General features: G+C 34.8%; 1 protein-coding gene across 1 annotated transcript in view; it reads left to right on the top strand.

The window, feature by feature from the left end:
* LOC122536205 (collagen alpha-1(IV) chain) overlaps positions 1 to 20,927 on the top strand; it is a 98,395-nt gene that overhangs the window by 55,085 nt on the left and 22,383 nt on the right. The window contains exons 3-6 of the mRNA XM_043668370.1: positions 11,780 to 11,824; positions 13,181 to 13,402; positions 17,323 to 17,385; positions 20,064 to 20,303. Coding sequence (XP_043524305.1) covers positions 11,780 to 11,824; positions 13,181 to 13,402; positions 17,323 to 17,385; positions 20,064 to 20,303 — 570 coding nt within the window. The remainder of the gene's footprint in view (positions 1 to 11,779; positions 11,825 to 13,180; positions 13,403 to 17,322; positions 17,386 to 20,063; positions 20,304 to 20,927) is intronic.

Genomic DNA, 20,927 nt, shown 5'->3' with positions numbered 1-20,927 from the left:
ATTTAAGGATTCTTTTTAGGTATTTTTCGTTTTTTCAGCGTTCCTCCTCTGCGCTGAATTACGTTATACTTTGTCTTTTTTTTTTTTCTTGTCACTCGAAATTGGAAGTTATTGAGAGCCAATTGAGACTTGCTCGAATTTCATCACTCATGTTTTTTTGTTTGAACTTTACGACACTGCACAATTTGTTGACGAGCACTTTAAACTTGCAAGATTATGTTTTCCGGCGCGAAGGCCAATTTAAAAAATTGTTCTCTCGCCGCGGAAAGATAGCGTGATGCAAGCTTCTGAGAAGCTTGTTGATTCCGTTGACATCGTTCTTTCCATAAATTCCTGAATTTTCGAATTTTCGAGAAACAATCGGCTCGATCCCACGAACAAAACACAATGCAATAAATTTACGATCTTCGGTACATGTACGAAAAATTCCTGAAATTTGCTTGATGACGCAAACGTACAAAATATTCATTTAGATGCGTTCAATTCATTTGCGACGTTTTCGTAAACAAATATCCAACTTAGGAAACTGCAGCTTAGGAAACTCGGAAAAAGTTGGAAATGAAGTTATGCGATGGAATGGCAGGTATTTTGCAACAACCTGTTGCGCGGGAAATTTGCTTTCGAAAAAAAAGAGAGGGGCGAAAAATAGTGCGAGTTACAAAGCGCGGCCTGGTCGGAAGATTTATCGAAAAAAATCCCTCTCGATTCGTATTCGAACCGAAAATGGTCGTTGATTTGCCGGTGCGACATTTCGTGCGGCGATAAGGGACAACCGAAAGGTGATAACAGCCCGTTATGAACGGATACACGCAGCCAAGTCCTACGCGTTCGCTCGTCTTCCCGTATCGCAAAATGCGCGGGTGAGAAGCGTTTCCGTTCTGCGTGCTGCTGCAGCGCAAAAATCACGAACATCGAACGTCGGCAACGTTCGGATCGAATCCGGAAAATTAAACTTCCCGCTTATCTCGTGCCGCCAGACGACAGATAATTGGTGGAATTTGTTCGAAAGCTTGCCAAAGAGAAACTAAAACAACGTGCGAATCTCGTGTACACGGAATAAAAATTCTCGTGAAACCTCGAGGAAGCACGAAACTGGAAAATGCTACGGGGATCGTGCACGTAAATTTGCAGTCGAGTTACTAATCGTGTGATAAAGCTGCCGATTTAGCATCACGAAATAAAAAAAGAAAGAAAGGGCGAGGGAAGCAAAATTTTTGTTACGTAACAAAGCGTCACGCTTAACAAAACTCACAACTCAACGAAACGAGTTCGTTTCGTCTAAAATTTATTCGCAATTCGTCTCTATTTCGAAACCTGTTCTCTGTCTCTGCAATTTCGCAATTCTTCCCGTTCCTCGCTTATTGTTCCGATCTGGCGAACGATTTGGAAACTCCGTCCGATTTCTCCACGCGAGACGGAGTTTTCCGCGAAATTAGGTCGTCCCGTTAAAAGTGTCGAGGAATCGACCGCAAGAGCGAAAGAGAGTGGGAAAGGAACGAGAAAGGGAGGATGACGTACCACGCGCATTACGATAACGCACTTCCCATTGACAGATCATTCTACGCGGTCCAGCAACGTGGAACCGGATGTCGAGTGATCTCATAACCAGATACGCTCTGCCTACCCTTCCTTCCTTAAACGTTTCGTAGCGTTTCAGCGAATAATTTATCTACAAACAAGGAAAGAAAAGAGCGTTAATAGCATATAACGTATGTGTACTATACTTTATATCCTATTTATCGTTGTTGCATTTATTGTTATCGGTTTTTTTTTTTTCTTTCTTTAACCTCTTCTTCGTCCCAAAATTGCGATATTTTCAGTTCGAGTATATTGAAATATAAACCAGGCGAAACAAATTTATTACTATTTTAAATACAATATTTTCAATACAAAATAAATTTATTACTATTTTAAATTTGTTTTAAGTTTATTTTATTTGTTTAAATTTGCTCTTAGTAATTTTCTATTCAACGCCATAGCGACGAAGCTCGAAACGAAAGCGACGAATTATCGTACACGGTTTTGGTCACTCGTTATGGTCCGCGGAACCAGTTGCCAGCGCAAGAGGCGCTAATGGACTTTTCCCCGTTAAATAAATAAACAAACGAGTAAAGAAATAAATGTATAAATATAAATAAAAAAATAAATAATGATGGAACAGCAATAGCAGTGGAATAAATAAATATAGTAATTGGGAATATAATAATTGAGACGCTTTCTAGGAAAAGAGTACACAAGGCAAGGTGTAGCTGTCAAAAGAGATCGTTTTCGAAGATTTTGAAATAAATGTACGTTTGAAACTGTTTTGCAAACCGTGTCAACCGTTGAATTGACACGGACATACAATTAAACAATGGTTCTTGTTTAGAAAAAGAGATTTGAGTTTCGACGATGTTGTTAATCGCCAATCGGGTCCTATCGTCGAAATTTCGCATTCGAGCGGCCGGCTCTGCTAATTGAGAACTGCAAACGGCGTTTCAGCTGTCAGCTCGCATGATATTTCGACAAACCATCCATTGTCCATCGTGCGAAACGTTTCCGAAACGAGATTGAAAAATACACACGGCGTTGCAATATCGGCAAAATTGTTTGTTATCCGGGCAACAGCGAGGGATTGATTGTAACTTTGATCGGCACGATGTTAATATCCCCGACGTAATATCCCCGTGAAACGTGAATTAATAAAACTGATGGTCAACGATGGTCACGTGATGGCTGCGTGAAATATAATGGCGGAACTATAGTCGCAAGCGGGACCGGGGCAAAATATTGCAACGCGTTGAAACGCTCGTCAGTATCGTTTTCCGTAATGACACGTTTTAAACAGTGACGAATCTCATTACGTAACTATCGTGACAAATCGAAACAATTTATCGAAAAAGATCGGACAACGTTCAAACGGCGAATAAGAGGACAAGTAACTGAACTGAGCAAGAATTTCTGAACTGAATTGACCTCTTTTATCGAGCGTATCATTTTTTTTTTTTTTTTGCGACGCTGCTTTTTTTTCTTTTTTTCTTTTTCTTAATCGTGCACGCTTTCGCCTTGAATTCGTCGGTTTCCATTTAAGGAGAGGATTTATGATCGCGTCATCGTAGATTCAACCCTTTCCCCGGACCGTTCACACCAGGCCAATCAGCGCGGGCCTTTAAAAGGAAGTGTGTCAATTTGTATCGTATCGGACCATACTTGGAAGGCACCTCTGCCAGCCATATACTTTCTGATACTTGTGCCGTAAATTCACGTTGCTCAAAGAATGAAAGAACTCTTATTTTTTTTCTATTCTTTCTTCCTTGCAAATCCTCGCGACGAATTTGAGAAACAAAATATACAGGGTGTTTCGTAACTTGTGGAAGCTGATTGTACGCCTAAAAATAATGGAAAAAAGTCATATAAATATGTGTTCTATCTGTCTTCGTTTATGAGTTATAATGAATTTTATAAACAGAGCAAACTCTAGTAAGCTAGTTTTACCAGGGATGGTACATTCAATTTTCATAATAATCATAANAGAGAGAGTAACCAGATGAATGACAAGACGCGTGCAGGCTTGTCTTCAAATGCAAGCTGGTCATTTCGAACATCTTTTGTAAAAGTAATTAAAACAGAAAATTCATTATATCTCATAAACGAAGACAGACAGGACGTATATTTATATGACGTTTCTTCATTATTTTTAGGCGTACAATCAGCTCCCGAAGTGGGTCCCACAAGTTACGAAACACCCTATATAATTTATTTATATTTTAACGCGATATGTCATCGAACGACATACAAGCTGCCAGTTTTCGTCGATTTTGTTTATTACTTGGCAATGAAAATTTTCATCCTCTTACGTCTCTTAGCAAAATGCATCTCGCGATAGGCAAAACCGCTATTCGAGATCGGTATAGAAATATTCAATAGAGGCCCGACGATATTTCAATAGCACGCGCGCGTTTGCCCCGATCATAATTAGCAAAGCGCACGCAGCTTTTACAAAGGCTGCTGAAATATCGAGCGATTGCAATGAATTTACCAAGAACAATGATTGTCCACTTCATTCCTCCTCTTTCTCTCTCTCTCTCTCTCTCTCTCTCTCTCTCTTTATTTTACTCCGGCTATTTATTTATTTGTATTGCTGCATGTCCAATTACTATCTCTGGCGAAAGGTTCCATCGACATTGAAGTCTTTTCAAGTATAAAACGTTGTTATTACAAACATTTGTTTCTGAAACACATGGAAAAATACAATTAGCAACTTCAATTGAATTCCCTTAGACGAAGGACGCACGAGTGCTTTCTGCCGCTAATTGTATCTTATAATTAACACCGAGGTCTATGTTTAATTTAATTTGTTTAAATACACGGAGGAGGGGGAGGGGAAACTCTCTTCTTGCACAAGAAAAGGAAAAGGAAAGAAAATTGTTGTCGCGGACCATAACGAGCGACCGAGCCGTATAGAGTGATTCGTCGCTTTCTTTCGTCTCTTTGAACACGTCGGTATGATATCACTGGATAGAAATTCTCGAGAAGTAGTAAATTTATTATTTGTTCCGCCTTGGTTGTGCTTAAATATACTCAGAACTGAGGAAAATGTTGCAATTTGGGACAAAAAATTCTCGACGTGGGACGTTATTCCAGCGCAAGAGGTTGATGGACAGTGTTAGAATGTACAGATGGATAATAAGTGAGATGAAGATAGATGTAGTAGCTACAAAAGTAAGTGAAAGTAATTTTGAAAATACAAGTCTAGAAATATATATTTTTTTTTTTTTTCGTTTTAATTTAATGATACATCTGCAACGGGCATTTTTTAAGGCCAACCAGCAGATTTGATATAATCTGGTGTGTCGCGCATGAAGGAACATCCAGTATAACAATTGACAATTAATTAACAATTAGGGAAGGGTCTAATGGTTTCGTTCTTTTGAGTCTTTTGATTTCCCCTGTAGAAATATTATGTATGTAGATTAAAAGATAGATCGAAAGTACACATAAATGCAACAAAGTAGTAAGTAAAAAAAAAAAAAAAAAAGAAAGCTGTGCAATAAGAAGATGATAGCATCAAACACGCAACCTAACCGCGCCAATTAATTATCCAATCCTGGTCGCTGTGCATTCATTCGTTTCTTTATCTGTCCCAATTAGAAGCCTCTACTCGATTCACGCTCGCTTCCTTTTCCCTCCTCTCCTTCCTTTCGTCGTTGTCACGCGTTATTCGCAAAAATTTCGGGGCAAAAGGCCGGCCGTCGGGTCGTTAAACGTGTTTTTCGAAACACGGTGCCGCGCCGGTGATAAGAACGGACTTTCACGCGTGAGTATTTCACGGGGGGATAGCTGTCGAAGCCCGCTGCTATCTGACCCGAATACGGATCCAGCTTTCGAGCCTCTGCGTTTCCATATTTTAATTTAGCCAGCTGGCAGCGTTCGCGCGACGAAACTTTTTGCATGCGTTACCACGTCTCGGATCGCGTGCAATTAAGATAAATAATTAAGACACATCGCCAGCGAAACGCATAAATAATTCTGCGAATCGCTCGCGATTTTCTTTTCTAATTTTTTTTTCTTTTTTCTTTTTTTTTTTTCCCCCCCGATTACTTCGGCGCCGATTAACGTTTTCGCTGAGCGCGCGAGTCGACGATACGAGAGAGAATCGGGCATAGTTCATCGATCGATATAATTATTCCGCGAAACGCAGGATCGTTAAGAACGATGACAAATATTGTAAATTATCGTTCTGGCAAACCCTCTCTTCTGCTTCGAATGAATCGAAACGATTCCGAGGCAATTATTAGAAAAAAGCAATTTTCTATACACGCTCGCTGAACACGATGGCCGTGAATCGACGGTGGAATTGAAAATTTGTTTTTCTGGACGAGCGAACGATGACATAATCGGGTTCTCGTTCTCTTTATCGTTTGTATTAACTGGCTGCGCGGGAGGTTGATACAAATAATATACGTGGTCACTGGACGAAAATTGTGATTTTGAATTTTTTTTTGGTTTCGAAGGTTCAAGCAATTATTATAAACGATTTCGTTTTTACTCGATTTTTTTTTTTACTCACGTGAAAGATCAATAGCAAAATTCCAGCATTATTTTCCACGAAATGATGCTTAAAATTCAACTCGAGAGTTTGTGAATAGCTCATGAAGAATTCATAAAAGACGATCGTTATCGAGATATCGACCTGAAATTACGTTTCCACGAGAAACTTCAACGAAGAATGAAGTAACACATAATTATTTTACAGCCTCGTAGCAGAGCATTCTCAATCAGGCACGTTTCTTGGAAAGTTGTGCAACAGGTTAACTGATAAAGCTGCTCCTTTTTTAACCGTTTCTTAAAACTCAGATTTGTATGCGTAATCACGCAAGATAAGTGCGTTAATCGTCGACGGAAGAAGATCTGACGAGGCTAAGAATTTTCCATTGCAAATTAAAATTTCAGTTCATTACGCAGACGCGGCGTATAATAAAATTCTTTCAACGTAAGATCAATTTCTTCTATCGAGGAAAGTTTATAAAAATTGCTGGCGTGATGAAAGAACTCCAAAAATATAATAAAATCGAAAATGTACTTTTATTTAACTAATTATATCCAAATTAGTTTAGGAAATCCGCGGTCAGAAATTTGTTATCGAGAAGGTAGTAAATTTTTATATTATTACATCTCGTCACGTTTTTTTTCGAATCTAAATTCTCAACGAGAGGATCTAAATTCTTAAATAACCCTCAAGATAAAAATTAATTTAAAAAATTAATTAGAAACGTGCACGTGAAGAGAAAAAAAAACACGTGTACCATTAGGTGTCCTTTTATCTTTCACCTTATCGCTCCACTTAAAAAAAATTTAAGATTAATTTAAATTAAATTTAAGATTTGCGAATTTTTCTAAATTTCTAATTTTCTAGATCTCGTTTCGGGTGATCTCTCCCCGTTGCAATATAAAAGTACGAAAGTACAAAAACTCAAAAACACAAAAAAAACAAAAGACAAAAATACAAAAATACAAAATTAAAAAATTACAGAAATACAGAAGTACAAAAGTACAGAAAGACAAAAGTACAAAAACACAAAAACACAAAAGAAAAAAATACAAAATTACAAAATTTCAGAAATACAGAAATACAGAAATACAGAAGTACATAAGTACGAAAGTACAAAAACTCAAAAACACAAAAACACAAAAGAAAAAAATACAAAAATACAAAATTACAAAATTACAGAAATACAGAAATACAGAAGTACAAAAATACAGAAATACAAAAGTACAAAAACTCAAAAACACAAAACTCAAAAAGAAAAAATACAAAAATACAAAATTACAGAAATACAGACATACATAAGTACATAAGTACAAAAGTACAGAAGGACAAAAGTACAAAAACTCAAAAACGCAAAAACACAAAAGACAAAAATACAAAATTACAAAATTACAGAAATACAGAAATACAGAAGTACAAAAATACAGGAATACAGAAATACAAAAATACAGAAGTACAAAAGTACAGAAGTACACAAGTACAAAACCTCAAAAACACAGAAATACAAAAACACAAAAGACAGAAATACAAAATTACAAAATTACAAAATTACAGAAATACAGAAATACAGAAATACAAAAATTGCACAAACACTGGACAAAGATAGTAATAGAGATACTGTTGTTGCAAGTGAAAGATGAGCACGTAAATAATCTACAGTCGGTCGAGCACTCGTGAGACTCGCGTCGGGATCAAAGACGCGTTGAAGATCCGCCGATGGTGGTAGTGAAGTTGAGGAGGGTGCAAATAACCACTCGTTCCGTGACTCTGCCGCTGAGACTCGCTCGGTAAATGTTGCGTGAAAAGCCGGGTGGGGAAAGCGTGCGACGCGTCTCATCTTTCCTTAAACTCCTTTTGCCCCCTTGCGGTCGAGAATTAATACAAAAAGCTTTGCCTTTGTGAAAGCAGCTTTCAACACTATTTCCTACGCCACTGTTCTCTTCTGTTCTCACTCCACCTTCCAAAAGCCGCTTCCGTTTCAATCTACGTTTCTGCAATTTTCCGTCCCATTTCAAACAACCCAATTCGATCATTTTCTGCGCCGCGGCATTTTTGTCTTTAAAATTCGTTTCTGGCAGACTGATTCATCTTCCTCGTTGCTCCTACTGATTCAATCTGCAAGCGTTTTCAAAGCGCCTCGTCCTTATCGGTTTTATCTTCGAATCTGTTTGTTCTCTTTCGTTTGCCTTTTCCCGTGTCTCGTTATCCCTTTCCTCTTTCCCTTTGGTCACTGCTACTTTTCGACCTGATCTTTCATTCGCCTACGCCACTGGTCATAGATATTTGCCAGTTTGGCAATTTGGCGTGAGAAATTAAAATATACAATTGTTATTATTGTAAGAATATACAATTGTTATTATTGTATTATCCTGTTATCGATCTTCGAATTTTATTCTCGATGAAGAGGATAAATTAACACTCGCCGAGAGTGTGAAGGTCCATATCGTAGCCTTAACTTGAACAGAAAGATCAACAGACTTTTCGAATTTTTCTTCTCTTAAGGGTCGTAGAGATTTTAATTTTATTGTTTTACTGTTAATTTTTGTAAAAATGCCGTTTATTTTCCTTCGCGATCGTGTCATAAATTGACAAACTTTTCAGCTTGTCCACTTAAAGATCGCAGAGAGATTTTAATTTTATTGTTTTATTGTTAATTTTTGAAAAAATGTGGTTTACTTTCCTTTGTGATTGTGTCAAACTTTTCAGCTTGTTCTTTTAAAAATCGCAGAGATTTTAATTCTATTGTTTTACTATTAATTTTCGTAAAAAATGCGGTTTATTTTCCTTCAGGATCGTGTCAAACTTTTCAGCTCGTCCCTTTAAAAATCGCAGAGATTTTAATTTTATTGTTTTATCGTTAATTTTTGCAAAAATACGGTTTAATTTCCTTCGAGATCGCGTCAAAGATTGACAAACGTTTCAGCTTGTCCACTTAAAAGTCGTGGAGATTTTAATTTCATTGTTTCGTCGTTGTATAAAAATTTATTTCCGTGCGGGAGCGCATGAGCAATATTCGCCAAACAAAAATTCATGTTATTGTTGTTACAATGCGGAACGACGTTTCTATTTCTAGAATGCAGTCCCGAATTGAATAAAATGAAATGAAACACACGCACGCGAGATGCAACACATCAATTTGTAAAAGGTTTTGCTGTTTTCGACGAAAACGAATGTCCCTCTCGAAAAAAAAATGTATATATATATATATATATATATAAAAAGAGAACGAAATAGACCAGCAATATTTTCATCGATGCTCAAACAGTGAAATTTAACTGGCTGTCGAATAAATCTAACTAACAATAACATTTTAACGACAAATAATTAGCGACGACGTCTGACGGATCTGTGTCAGCAGGGAACGTCACAAGAGAATTCGTTGAATTCGTTGTTAAATATATTTCTCGATTCGATTCCAATTTCACAACGAGAGATTTCGAACGTAACAAATTGTAAAAACGAGCCTGCGAGCTTCGACGATCCAACGAGACACGAGGGAAAGAACGACATTTGAAAAAAATTATTAGCACGCCTGCATCAGTTTATTAACGATACATTAACAAAATCTGTTTTCGTAGATGGTTCGCTGCAAATTAAAGTATGATGTGCACAGTAGCCATTTATAATAATAATACAAGAAATGTAAAAATTCGAGAGAGTTTGTATAATATATTTTGTAACAATATACAATAATGTATATATTTAATATATTTAATATATTTAATTATTATACACAATATATATTGTATGTACTACTGTTAATATATTTAATATATTTAATTATTATACACAATATATATTGTATGTACTACATAATATATTTTATAATAATATACAATATATTAATATTTAATGAATATAATATATACAATATATTGTATATGCCATGTAATATATTTTATAATAATATACAACATATTAATATTTAATAATTATAATACATACAATATATTGTATAATACACTTTTATATTATTGTATAATAATTATCGTATATTATATATTGTATTTCTATTGTATAATTCACTGTCAGAGAAATTGCTAGTGTTCACGTTACTTTCCTATTTTGTAATAATATTCAATAATATAATATATTTAATTATTATATACAATATACATTGTATATACTACATAATATATTTTATAACAATATATTGTATATACTATGTAATATATTTTATAATAATATACAACGTATTAATATCTAATAATTATAATATATACAATATACTGTATAATACACTTTTATATTATTGTATAATAATTATCGTATATTGTATATTGTATAATTCATTGTCAGAAAAATTGCTAGTGTTCATGTTACTTTCCTATTTTGTAATAATATACAATAATATAATATATTTAATTATTATATACAATATACATTGTATACACTACATAATATATTTTAGAATAATACACAACATATTAATATTCAATAATTATAAAATATATAATATATTGTATAATACACTTTTATATTATTGTATAATAATTATCGTATATTGTATGTTATATTTCTATTGTACAATTCATTGTCAGAGAAATTGCTAGTTACTTTCCAACATAATAAACCAATTACGAAAACAGATTTCATTAACGTATCGTTCGTTTTGACAAAAAAAAAAAAAAAAAAAAAAAAAAAAGGTTACCACAAAAGCTGGGTGCGCGTTTTTTGATCCACCGATCGCGTGCGTGCGATTACAGTCTCAAGTCACGGTAATTGAGTGCAATTGGCAATTGCTAGCAACGCGCTTTATTTTATGCAGCGCGGAATCGCGCATTTCGAGCCGCACACTTTTACAGCCACCTCGAGATCAGGAAGAATCGTTTTAAAACGGCTGCGGTTGCCGCAACTGCTGATTAGATGGCCTTCCAACGAATCAATTGCGCGAATCGCGCAGTAATCGTATCTTCGCGATTGCGGCCAACCGCGTACACCACGAAACATGGTTGTTTAAATAAACATGCAGTGGGCGGTGTCATCGTGGAAATTTATTTTTACGAACGTGCGAAGCGAAGTGCGTGTGGGATCTTTGATGCAACTAACGACAGTGTAGAGCCAATGTGCTCTTTGTTGCCAGTTGTCGAATGAAAGGATACACGCGGTTGATGATCGTAATTTTCAGACGCGAGGACAGTGAAATTACGCTGTACTTGTATCAACATTGAATTTCTCTCTGCTTAGAAAAAAGATAACGTTTCTTTGGAACTCTAATTGAGAAATAAAATTTCTAAAGAATGAAATTTTTGCTAAACTAACTAAAATACTACTGAAAAAAACTGAAAAAATATAGTTTTTTTTTAGAATTCTAAAGAAGTGAAAATTTTCATTATGCATTACATTTTATTATTTTGTGTGTTATATATTATATTTAGTATTATGTTTCAGTCGTGTTGTCATTGAAAATAATTAATTATTATTATTATTGAAAAATAAGATTTCTTTTTAGAATTATGTTTCAATCATATTATTTGCGTGATGAAGCTAACTTAATTAAAAGTACATGAATATGATAGGCGTGAAAGGCCTATTATACTATTCCAGCAAGTATCTGCTTTTTGCCATTTTCTTCTTTCTCGGAGAGATGGGAGAATTTTTTTATACTTCGTGTTACACGTGGCCCTTTACTCGCGAAAGATAGTGTCGATCACTGTTTCTGAAAGAATGCTCGACATAAAGGAAGAAATCATGCATACTAACAGCAAAATTTCGCTGGAACGATCCTAATCTCTATTTTTTTCTTTGCAGGGTGACCCAGGTATACGAGGTTTCCCAGGAGCTGACGGACTGCCGGTTCGTAAAAAATCTCCATTCCATTAAAAGTTCGTTTACCGAGTATCAATTTTTACATTCAAATTTTCCCCGCCCCAGATGTTGCCTAAATTTCACGAGCCATGAATTTAAATACACTCGGGCGAGTTTCTAGAGAATATTTCCTAACTCACGTTCAACAAACTCCGTTTTAATTTAGGACTCGTGCATTTTCCCCCTTGTTCTTCAATTTTAATTAATTTCTTTCTTGCTTTAGTACAACATTTAGTATGACGACACATTAAAAGAAAAAAACGCCGGAAGCTTCGTACATTCACACGAAACGCGACAAAGTTTCCTTCTTTAGAAATCAACTTTATTGTTTGATAACTTCAGCTGCAGGCGAACCGAATTTACAACTACATACCCGCGCAAACTTTTCTAGATTTGTTATATTTCGTCCCATTTTACAGAAACGGTGAAAGAAAAACAGAAACTGCGTGTTTTATCAGAAAGAAAAATATATATATACTTTTTTTAAATATATATTATTTATTATATTTATATATATATGTATTATCATATATTTATATATATTTTATGATATTTATATATATTATTGTAATAATAATAAATTATTTTATTATTATATATATATATGTTATTTATTATTTTTTAATAAATAACATATATATATTATTTGTTATTTTTTAATATATATATAACATATATGTTATTTATGTTATAATATATGTTATTTATTATTTTTCAATATATATATATTAAAAAATAATAATAATATATATTATAACTATTATTATTTATTATTATTTATTTACTATATTATATAATATGTTATTATTTTTAATAATATATATATTATTTTGTAATATATTAAATAAATAGATTAAAAATAATAATAATATATTAAAATATAATATATATATATTATTCCCCTGAAAGAAACAAAAATAGACGGGCCTACTGGCATGCAAGTAATACACGTTTTGACAGAAAACTTCGTTGTCTGGAAAAATTGACTTTACAAATAGATCGAGAGAGGAAATGCCCACTTGGTAACGGATGGCGATGGCACACAAAATGATTGCGATTCGATCAGACACATACGGGAATTCCCACTCGATCTTACAGTCAATAGATCTTCCGAATACTTGAATTCTTCCTGCGATAATAACTTGAATCATTTTGCTGTACTGTCGAATCGAAAATCGAGTGCAAAATGTATTTTATAAATTTTCCCATTTTCTCTGACTCTCGAACGTTCGAAACGATGACAATTCATCGTAATTCCTTCCACCTTCGAGTCGAGACTCGCCGGAATAAGACCGAGGAGAAAAGAACGAAACAGAAGGAATAATTAACTACGGTTGGCCGCAGGGTAAATCCGGTCCATCAGGTGTGATGGGACCAGACGGTCTGGACGGATGCAACGGGACCGACGGACGTACCGGTCCACCAGGATTGCCTGGTATCCATGGTGAACGTGGTGAACCAGGGTCATTCGGAGAACAAGGGCCCGCCGGTGAACCTGGTGACGGTGGTATCAATTCCGTGGGCGTGAAAGGCGTTCGAGGAGACGCTGGCGTCGACGGGCCTGAGGTAATAATAATAATAATAATCCGTCATTTTCGGTTTTAAACTGGGACGAGGTTCGAAATTTTCGAAACGTTCGAAACTCTCGAAGCACTTCGCGAAGCTTCGAAACGGTTTGAAATGGGAAGAGAGAGTGCTGGTCTCATCTCTTTTAACACTAGAACTACCAAAAAATGGTCAGAATGATATTTTACAGATGTAAAATGTGTTTCTGGAGATTTAGATGTAAATCTTTCGTAAAATGTATAAATAAAAGCTTTGTCGTAAGTATTATAAAGTTTTTTCTATTTTTTTTTTTCTTTTACTTTGACACGTCTGATGGAAATTTTAGAGTAGAACGATCAAAATGGTCAAAATGACCAATTTGTAATTTTTTGATACTTTACGGATATAAAACAGTGTTAGTTTTTAGAAACTTGAATGATTTTTTGTAAAACATATAAATAAAAGCTTGTGTACTTACTGGATTAGAAATTTTAGACTAGAACTACTAAAATGGTCAAAATGACCAATTTTTTGATATTTTACAGATGGAAAACGGTGTTAGTTTTTAGAGACTTAAATGATTTTTCGTAAAATATATAAATAAAAGCTTGTGTACTTACTGGATTAGAAATTTTAGACTAGAACTACTAAAATGGTCAAAATGACCAATTTTTTGATATTTTACAGATGGAAAACGGTGTTAGTTTTTAGAGACTTAAATGATTTTTCGTAAAATATATAAATAAAAGCTTGTGTACTTACTGGATTAGAAATTTTAGACTAGAACTACTAAAATGGTCAAAATGACCAATTTTTTGATATTTTACAGATGTAAAACAGTGTTAGATTTTAGAAACTTGAATGATTTTTTGTAAAACATATAAATAAAAGCTTGTGTACTTACTAGACTAGAAATTTTAGACTAGAACTACTAAAATGGTCAAAATGACCAATTTTTTGATATTTTACAGATGTAAACCAGTGTTAGTTTTTAGAAACTTGAATGATTTTTCGTAAAACATATAAATAAAAGCTTGTGTACTTATTAGACTAAAAATTTTAGACTAGAACTACAAAAATGGTCAAAATGATCAATTTTTTGATATTTTACAGATATAAAACAGTGTTAATTTTAGAGATTTAGGTGATCTTTCGTAAAATATATAAATAAAAACCTATCTATTATAAGTATTATAAAATTTTCTACTTTTTTCTTTTCTTTTTACTTTAACCCCTCTGATGCAAAATTTCACGTTTCAATCGCCGGTAATTCTAATGTTAATTTCTCGTTTTAAGAACTGAAGTTGACAGTTTATCACGTAAAATTTTACACACATCAACGTGCAGAAACAATTAATTCAGATTCTTGTTCAAAAGTATAATATTAATGTTCGAACGTTCTTGCGTTCATATCGGCATGTTTATCGATCGTTATGAACGAAAGATCATTGCGTTTGCGAACGATCACCTCGCAGCGAGCGATGACTTCACTCGTTGATTTTTACATCTTTCTTATCTGAGTTTCATTGAAGAAAGTAGGTTTCAACTACACCGAGGAAAGATTAGACTTAGGTTTAGAAACTTTCTTGGATCTCGACGTTTCCTAAGCTCCATCCCTAGTTCTCGAAATTAAACATCGAGAAACCAAAAGTGCGAAGCATCGTCATTGAAGAGCCGAAGAATCGAAGACTCTTCGAATAAAAAATACACTTTTTCTCGCGTTTGTCGATTATTCGACAACAATTACAGACAGTTCCAACCCTACAACGTCGACATTCTTGCGGATTGCAACACTCGGGGAAAAAATATCTATAAAATTCGAATCTGGTGTTCTTGTCCTGTGAGGGCACACATCGACGGATAATCGTTGTTAAGGGATTCCCCCCGTCGACGAATAAATCGAGCGTCGAGTGAAATGTTACGGTTTCCACGGGCGAGTAAGAACCGTTGACGAACCGCAGGAAATAGTTGGGGCATACGTTGCTCGTTCACGGTAGTAGCTTCGAAACGTGACATGAATGCGAGCGAATCGAGCGATGCAGCAGAAATTTCTTCGTCTGGTTCTCTCGAGAAAAGCTGCGAATCGTCGACTAAATCAAATCACGCGGGATCGTTCGAACGACGGCCGCCATTTCGGTAACAAAATTCGAACTGCGATCGTCGATGTCTTTCGCGACGTACCCTTAAATGGCAATTTCCAAATTCAGTCATATTAATTATTATATACAATAATATTGTTGTTATTATTATAGAGGATGTTAGGATATTATAGCGTATCATAGGAAATATTAATATAATTATTATTGTAACAGGGGAAAACCGGGTGTTTGTATACCTCCAGAAAATTTTATTTTTTCCCCTCTGTAAACCATACAATTTTTTCCAAAAAGTTTGGTCATTTTCTTATTGTAGGTCCAATTAAGAGATTTAGCTTTTCGCAACGTACCCTTAAATGGCAATTTCCAAATTCAGTCATATTAATTATTATATACAATAATATTGTTGTTATTATTATAGAGGATGTTAGGATATTATAGCGTATCATAGGAAATATTAATATAATTATTATTGTAACAGGGGAAAACCGGGTGTTTGTATACCTCCAGAAAATTTTATTTTTTCCCCTCTGTAAACCATACAATTTTTTCCAAAAAGTTTGGTCATTTTCTTATTTTAGGTCCAATTAAGAAATTTAGCTTTCGCGACGTGGTAATTTCCAATTTCAGTCGGCCATTAGTTGTAAATATTAATTATTATACAATATCATTGTTGTTATTATTATAGGGGATGTTAGGATATTATAGCGTATCATAGGGAATATTAATATAATTATTATTGTAACAGGGGAAAACCGGGTGTTTGTATACCTCCAGAAAATTTTATTCTTTCCCCTCTGTAAACCATACAATTTTTTCCAAAAAGTTTGGTCATTTTCTTATTGTAGGTCCAATTAAGAAATTTAGCTTTTCGCGACGTGGTAATTTCCAAATTCAGTCGGCCATTAGTTGTAAATATTAATTATTATATACAATATTATTGTTGTTATTATTATAGAGGATGTTAGGATATTATAGCGTATCATAGGAAATATTAATATAATTATTATTGTAACAGGGGAAAACCGGGTGTTTGTATACTTCCAGAAAATTTTATTTTTTCCTCTCTGTAAACCATACAATTTTTTCCAAAAAGTTTGGTCATTTTCTTATTGTAGGTCCAATTAAGAGATTTAGCTTTTCGCAACGTATCCTTAAATGGCAATTTCCAAATTCAGTCATATTAATTATTATATACAATAATATTGTTGTTATTATTATAGAGGATGTTAGGATTATAGCGTATCATAGGAAATATTAATATAATTATTATTGTAACAAGGGAAAACCGGGTGTTTGTATACCTCCAGAAAATTTTATTTTTTCCCCTCTGTAAACCATACAATTTTTTCCAAAAATTTGTCATTTTCTTATTGTATAACATAAGGTCCAATTAAGAGATTTAGCCTTTTTTTTGCTACGAAGCTAAATAAATTAGGTATTATCCGGTTTTACCTTACTTTCCTCTTGTATAATTACATAATAATTAAATAATAATAATAATATATAATTATCTCCATATAATTATATAATAATAACAATTACTATAATAAATAAACAGAAAAGTGACACAAATGACCAAATGGTCAAAGAAACATTCGTACACTGCGAATAAAATATATCCTTCTGTCTCACCGTTTTAACTCCACGATTGTAGATTGTTCAATTAATAAACACGTGTTGTTCCCTGCGTCTAGCTCTCGAAAAGAAAACAAAAAGGAAAAAAAATGAAAGACAGCGCGAGGAAAATCCGCAAGAATGTCGCCACCAAGAATGCCCTGCCTTCAATGAAAAGTGAAGAATCCGTGATAGGGTGAATAATTTGATTTTCAATTTTCTGCGCAGGGTTTTCCAGGATCGTACGGGATCCCCGGTGAAATGGGCTATCCAGGAGAGACGGGAGACATGGTGAGTAGAGAGGATCGCTTGGTTATTCGTTGGTGTACACGCTTCGGGTACCGTAACGACCGATCGGGCCAGCCAGAGGGTTCGTGAACCTCTTACGGGCGTTTAGGTCGTGCCACTCGTTCGCCAAGCGGACCGGGTCCGTGAAGAGAAGAGTGGAAACGACGACGAAGGGGAGTAAGATGAACGAAGAGGGGCAGAGGGAGGAGAGAGAGAGAGAGAGAGAGAGAGAGAGAAAGGGGTCCAGAGCCTTTAGACGCGTGTCTCGTTCCTTTTTGCGAAACGCCACCTGCTCGCATGAAATATCGTCTGGCTGGCCTAAGTGTTCGTCGGCAATATTTAACGGACACGCCGGAAATAAGAAGTGAGGAGATGAAACGAGAAGTGAGCGCGAGGAATTTAAAGGAATTCAGCGGTGCTACACGCGATATCGCGCGGCTCGCTGCGCTCGGATCTCCCACTCGCTCGTACCTCTGTAAAAATCGTCGCGATAAAGATCTTTCGCGGCGAGCGCCTTTTGTTCTCCGGCAAGAGTTTCTGCCCCTTTTTTTTTTTTTTTTCACTAAATCGCAATAAATATCTTTTGTAACTTTATGGGACTTTCAGTTCTGAACAAAGGTAGTTCTTTCGTAGCAATTTATTTCAGATACAGCGAGATACAACGACTGAACGAATAACGTAATCGGTAAATCGTCGATGGTTTCTAATAATAAATTTCTACTTGATTTTATTTGAAAGCTTAGACTGAGTCTGCTTTTCTCAAAGATGATTTTCATCGTCTGACTGAGTAGAAAACTGAAAATTGTCAGGATCCAAACTCTAGAAACATTTCTTCGAAAATCTTTCTCGTGGTTGGATCCACGTGTCTTTAGGATCTGTTGTATGGTGTTTTCTTTTATTTTTTTAAATCATTTTACTGAATTTTGCACATTAGAGTTTCTTGAATTTTTGTCGTTTAACGCTGATACTCAAACTTCAATTAAATGAAATATAAAATTCATGCACAAAGATCTACCAATAGTAAATCCTAGTAGAGGAAAGAAATTTTTAATTTTTTCACAGACGTTTGAATTTTCCACTGATTTGCACGATGTAAAATCATCTTCGGACGAACTCAAAGTCAAAGTAGAAGCTTCTTTACACTAGAACTATCAAAATAATCAAAATGACCAATTTATGATTTTTATTAAAAATTTTATAGACGTAAAAGGCTACAAAAGTTTATTAAAATATTTCAATAATCTTTCGCAAAAAAAAAAATATAAATTAAAAGCTCGAGTAATATATATCGTATTGTGAAGCCTTTTCATTTCTTTGCTCTATCTCCCATACAGATTTTATACTTCAGTATATTTTATATTACAGTTTAGTCAGTATTAAACTGTTATAGTTTAGTTAGTGTTAGATCGTTATCACAATCTTTTCTCACGAAGTTATATCGGTTGAAATTGTTACAATTTTTCACTGTCGTTAGCTCTCAGTTACCGACTATACGTTTTTTCATTGGTGAAACAAGTGGAAGTAACGCGAAATAAGAGAAAATACAAGCGAGTCGGGAGAGGAGACGAACAGCCACGCTGGAGCCACGTGTATAATCTCTGAAGACGAAACGAGCCAGAAATCCGTTGAAATCCGAAGCGTCGCGCTCCTGGATTCCGTTATTTGCTGACACTACCGACAGCCACTGATAACACGAGCTACCCTCGGCGAGAAGATTCCACCGCGAGCGATCGGCATCTTCCGAGAAACTCGAGATCTCTTAGTTGGTTGCATTCGGCTTTCTGTAAACCGGCCACCTTGCACGCGCAAAAAAAAAGACGAGAAACTGAATAATAATATACATCTGGATCCGGTGGCGCGACATATCGAAATAGCTCGTGGCTTATCCTAGTTTTACGTAGTGCTGGTTTAAAAAGACCGCGTCGGATAGTGCCGTGCGGCGCGATAGCGCTTACCCTGTCGGTAAAGTAGAAATAAAAGTAAATAAAGGAAAAATTACCTCGTAAAAGTACAGATAAAGTAAAAATTTATGCACGTGGTTTAGCTTTAGTTGAAAAGAACTGGAATTTAACTGGAAGAGGGAGCTTCAATATGACTGACGACGATCGAAACAACCGAGCGCATTACATTATGCGTGTGTACATTGAAATCTGAACAGCGTGATCGCGCTACATGGCACTGGAACTGATCGTTTTCATAGCACGACAATCTTCGTTGTTAGTTGCTTTCCGTTTTGTTATAGATACAAATATAAATTTCCATTTCATTCTCGTCTTACCATCGATTATTTTAATTACAGCATTTTCATATTCAATGATCTTACATATTTCTGGCTCAACTAATCCAATTCATTCAAAAACTAACATTTGTAAAGTTACTTTTCACCCACGTTTCTCAGTTAAAGAACTCACTTACTAATCCTTTCAATTATATTAACTTTTATTATATTTAATTATACTAATGTTTATTAACTTTCGAAATCCTTATTTATGAGGAGATCCAGATAATTTTGAAATAATAACTAATCTCATAATTACTCCATCTCGTATTAAACCAGAATGACATTTTCTATTCGCTCGGTTAATTTTATAAATTTCGTCACACCCGTTGGTAGAACGAGGGAAAGGAATGTTTGCGTCAGGGGGTAAAACTTTTAAAAGGGTTGAATCAAATTGTTCTAGGGTTTCCGCGGATCTCCAGGATTACCAGGCATGCAAGGCGACGTCGGTGAAACGGTGTACGGTATAAAAGGCACGGTGGGCGAGCAAGGAGACAGAGGAGAGCCTGGCCTGCCAAGTCCTGACGAGTACACGAGAAATACCGACTACCCACGTGTAAAGGGTGCAAGAGGTGCCAAGGGGATGCGAGGAGATACTGGCGATCGGGGGTGGAAAGGGGAACTGGGCGACAGAGGTCCTTTCGTAAGTGACATTCACGAGCCTAAAAACTTTCGAATCTTATCCGGACACAGTTCATTGCGTACTTTCGACTTGAGATCACAGACGAGGTCACATATGTGAGTAGACCTTAAATAAAAAAATAAGGAAATATCTAAATTATAACAAACATTATTATATAATAACTATTATATTTATTAATTATATAATTATTATATTTATATTTATATTATTATATAATAATATAATAATAATAATTATTATATAATAACTATTATATTGATCAATTATATAATTATTATATTTATATTTATTATTATATAATAATAAATATTATTCATAAAAATATTATTTCATATATCATTAAATACTATTCAATTTTATGTTCACGAAAAACATTACATCTAAATAATAATAATAATATCATTCATAAAAGTGTCAATTTTTTTTCTAATGCTTTTTAAGTAGATGTTAATAGTCGAATATATAGTAAATTTTGTCATTCCGATTTTCATCAATCCGCCGTTTTAAATATCCCTTCATTAATGAAATACCGCCACGTTCGATTCAATAAGTAATTCTCGGAACAGATCTGGCAACACTGTCCATATTTTTTGATTTTAATTCTCATCGCTAGTAGCGCTGCGG

The sequence above is a fragment of the Frieseomelitta varia genome, unplaced genomic scaffold, assembly GCF_011392965.1.
Source record: "Frieseomelitta varia isolate USP_RPSP 00005682 unplaced genomic scaffold, Fvar_1.2 scaffold_811, whole genome shotgun sequence".
Lineage (NCBI taxonomy): Eukaryota > Metazoa > Arthropoda > Insecta > Hymenoptera > Apidae > Frieseomelitta > Frieseomelitta varia.
Note: the sequence above shows the minus strand (reverse complement) of the source record. Positions and strands in the feature narration are given on the sequence as shown.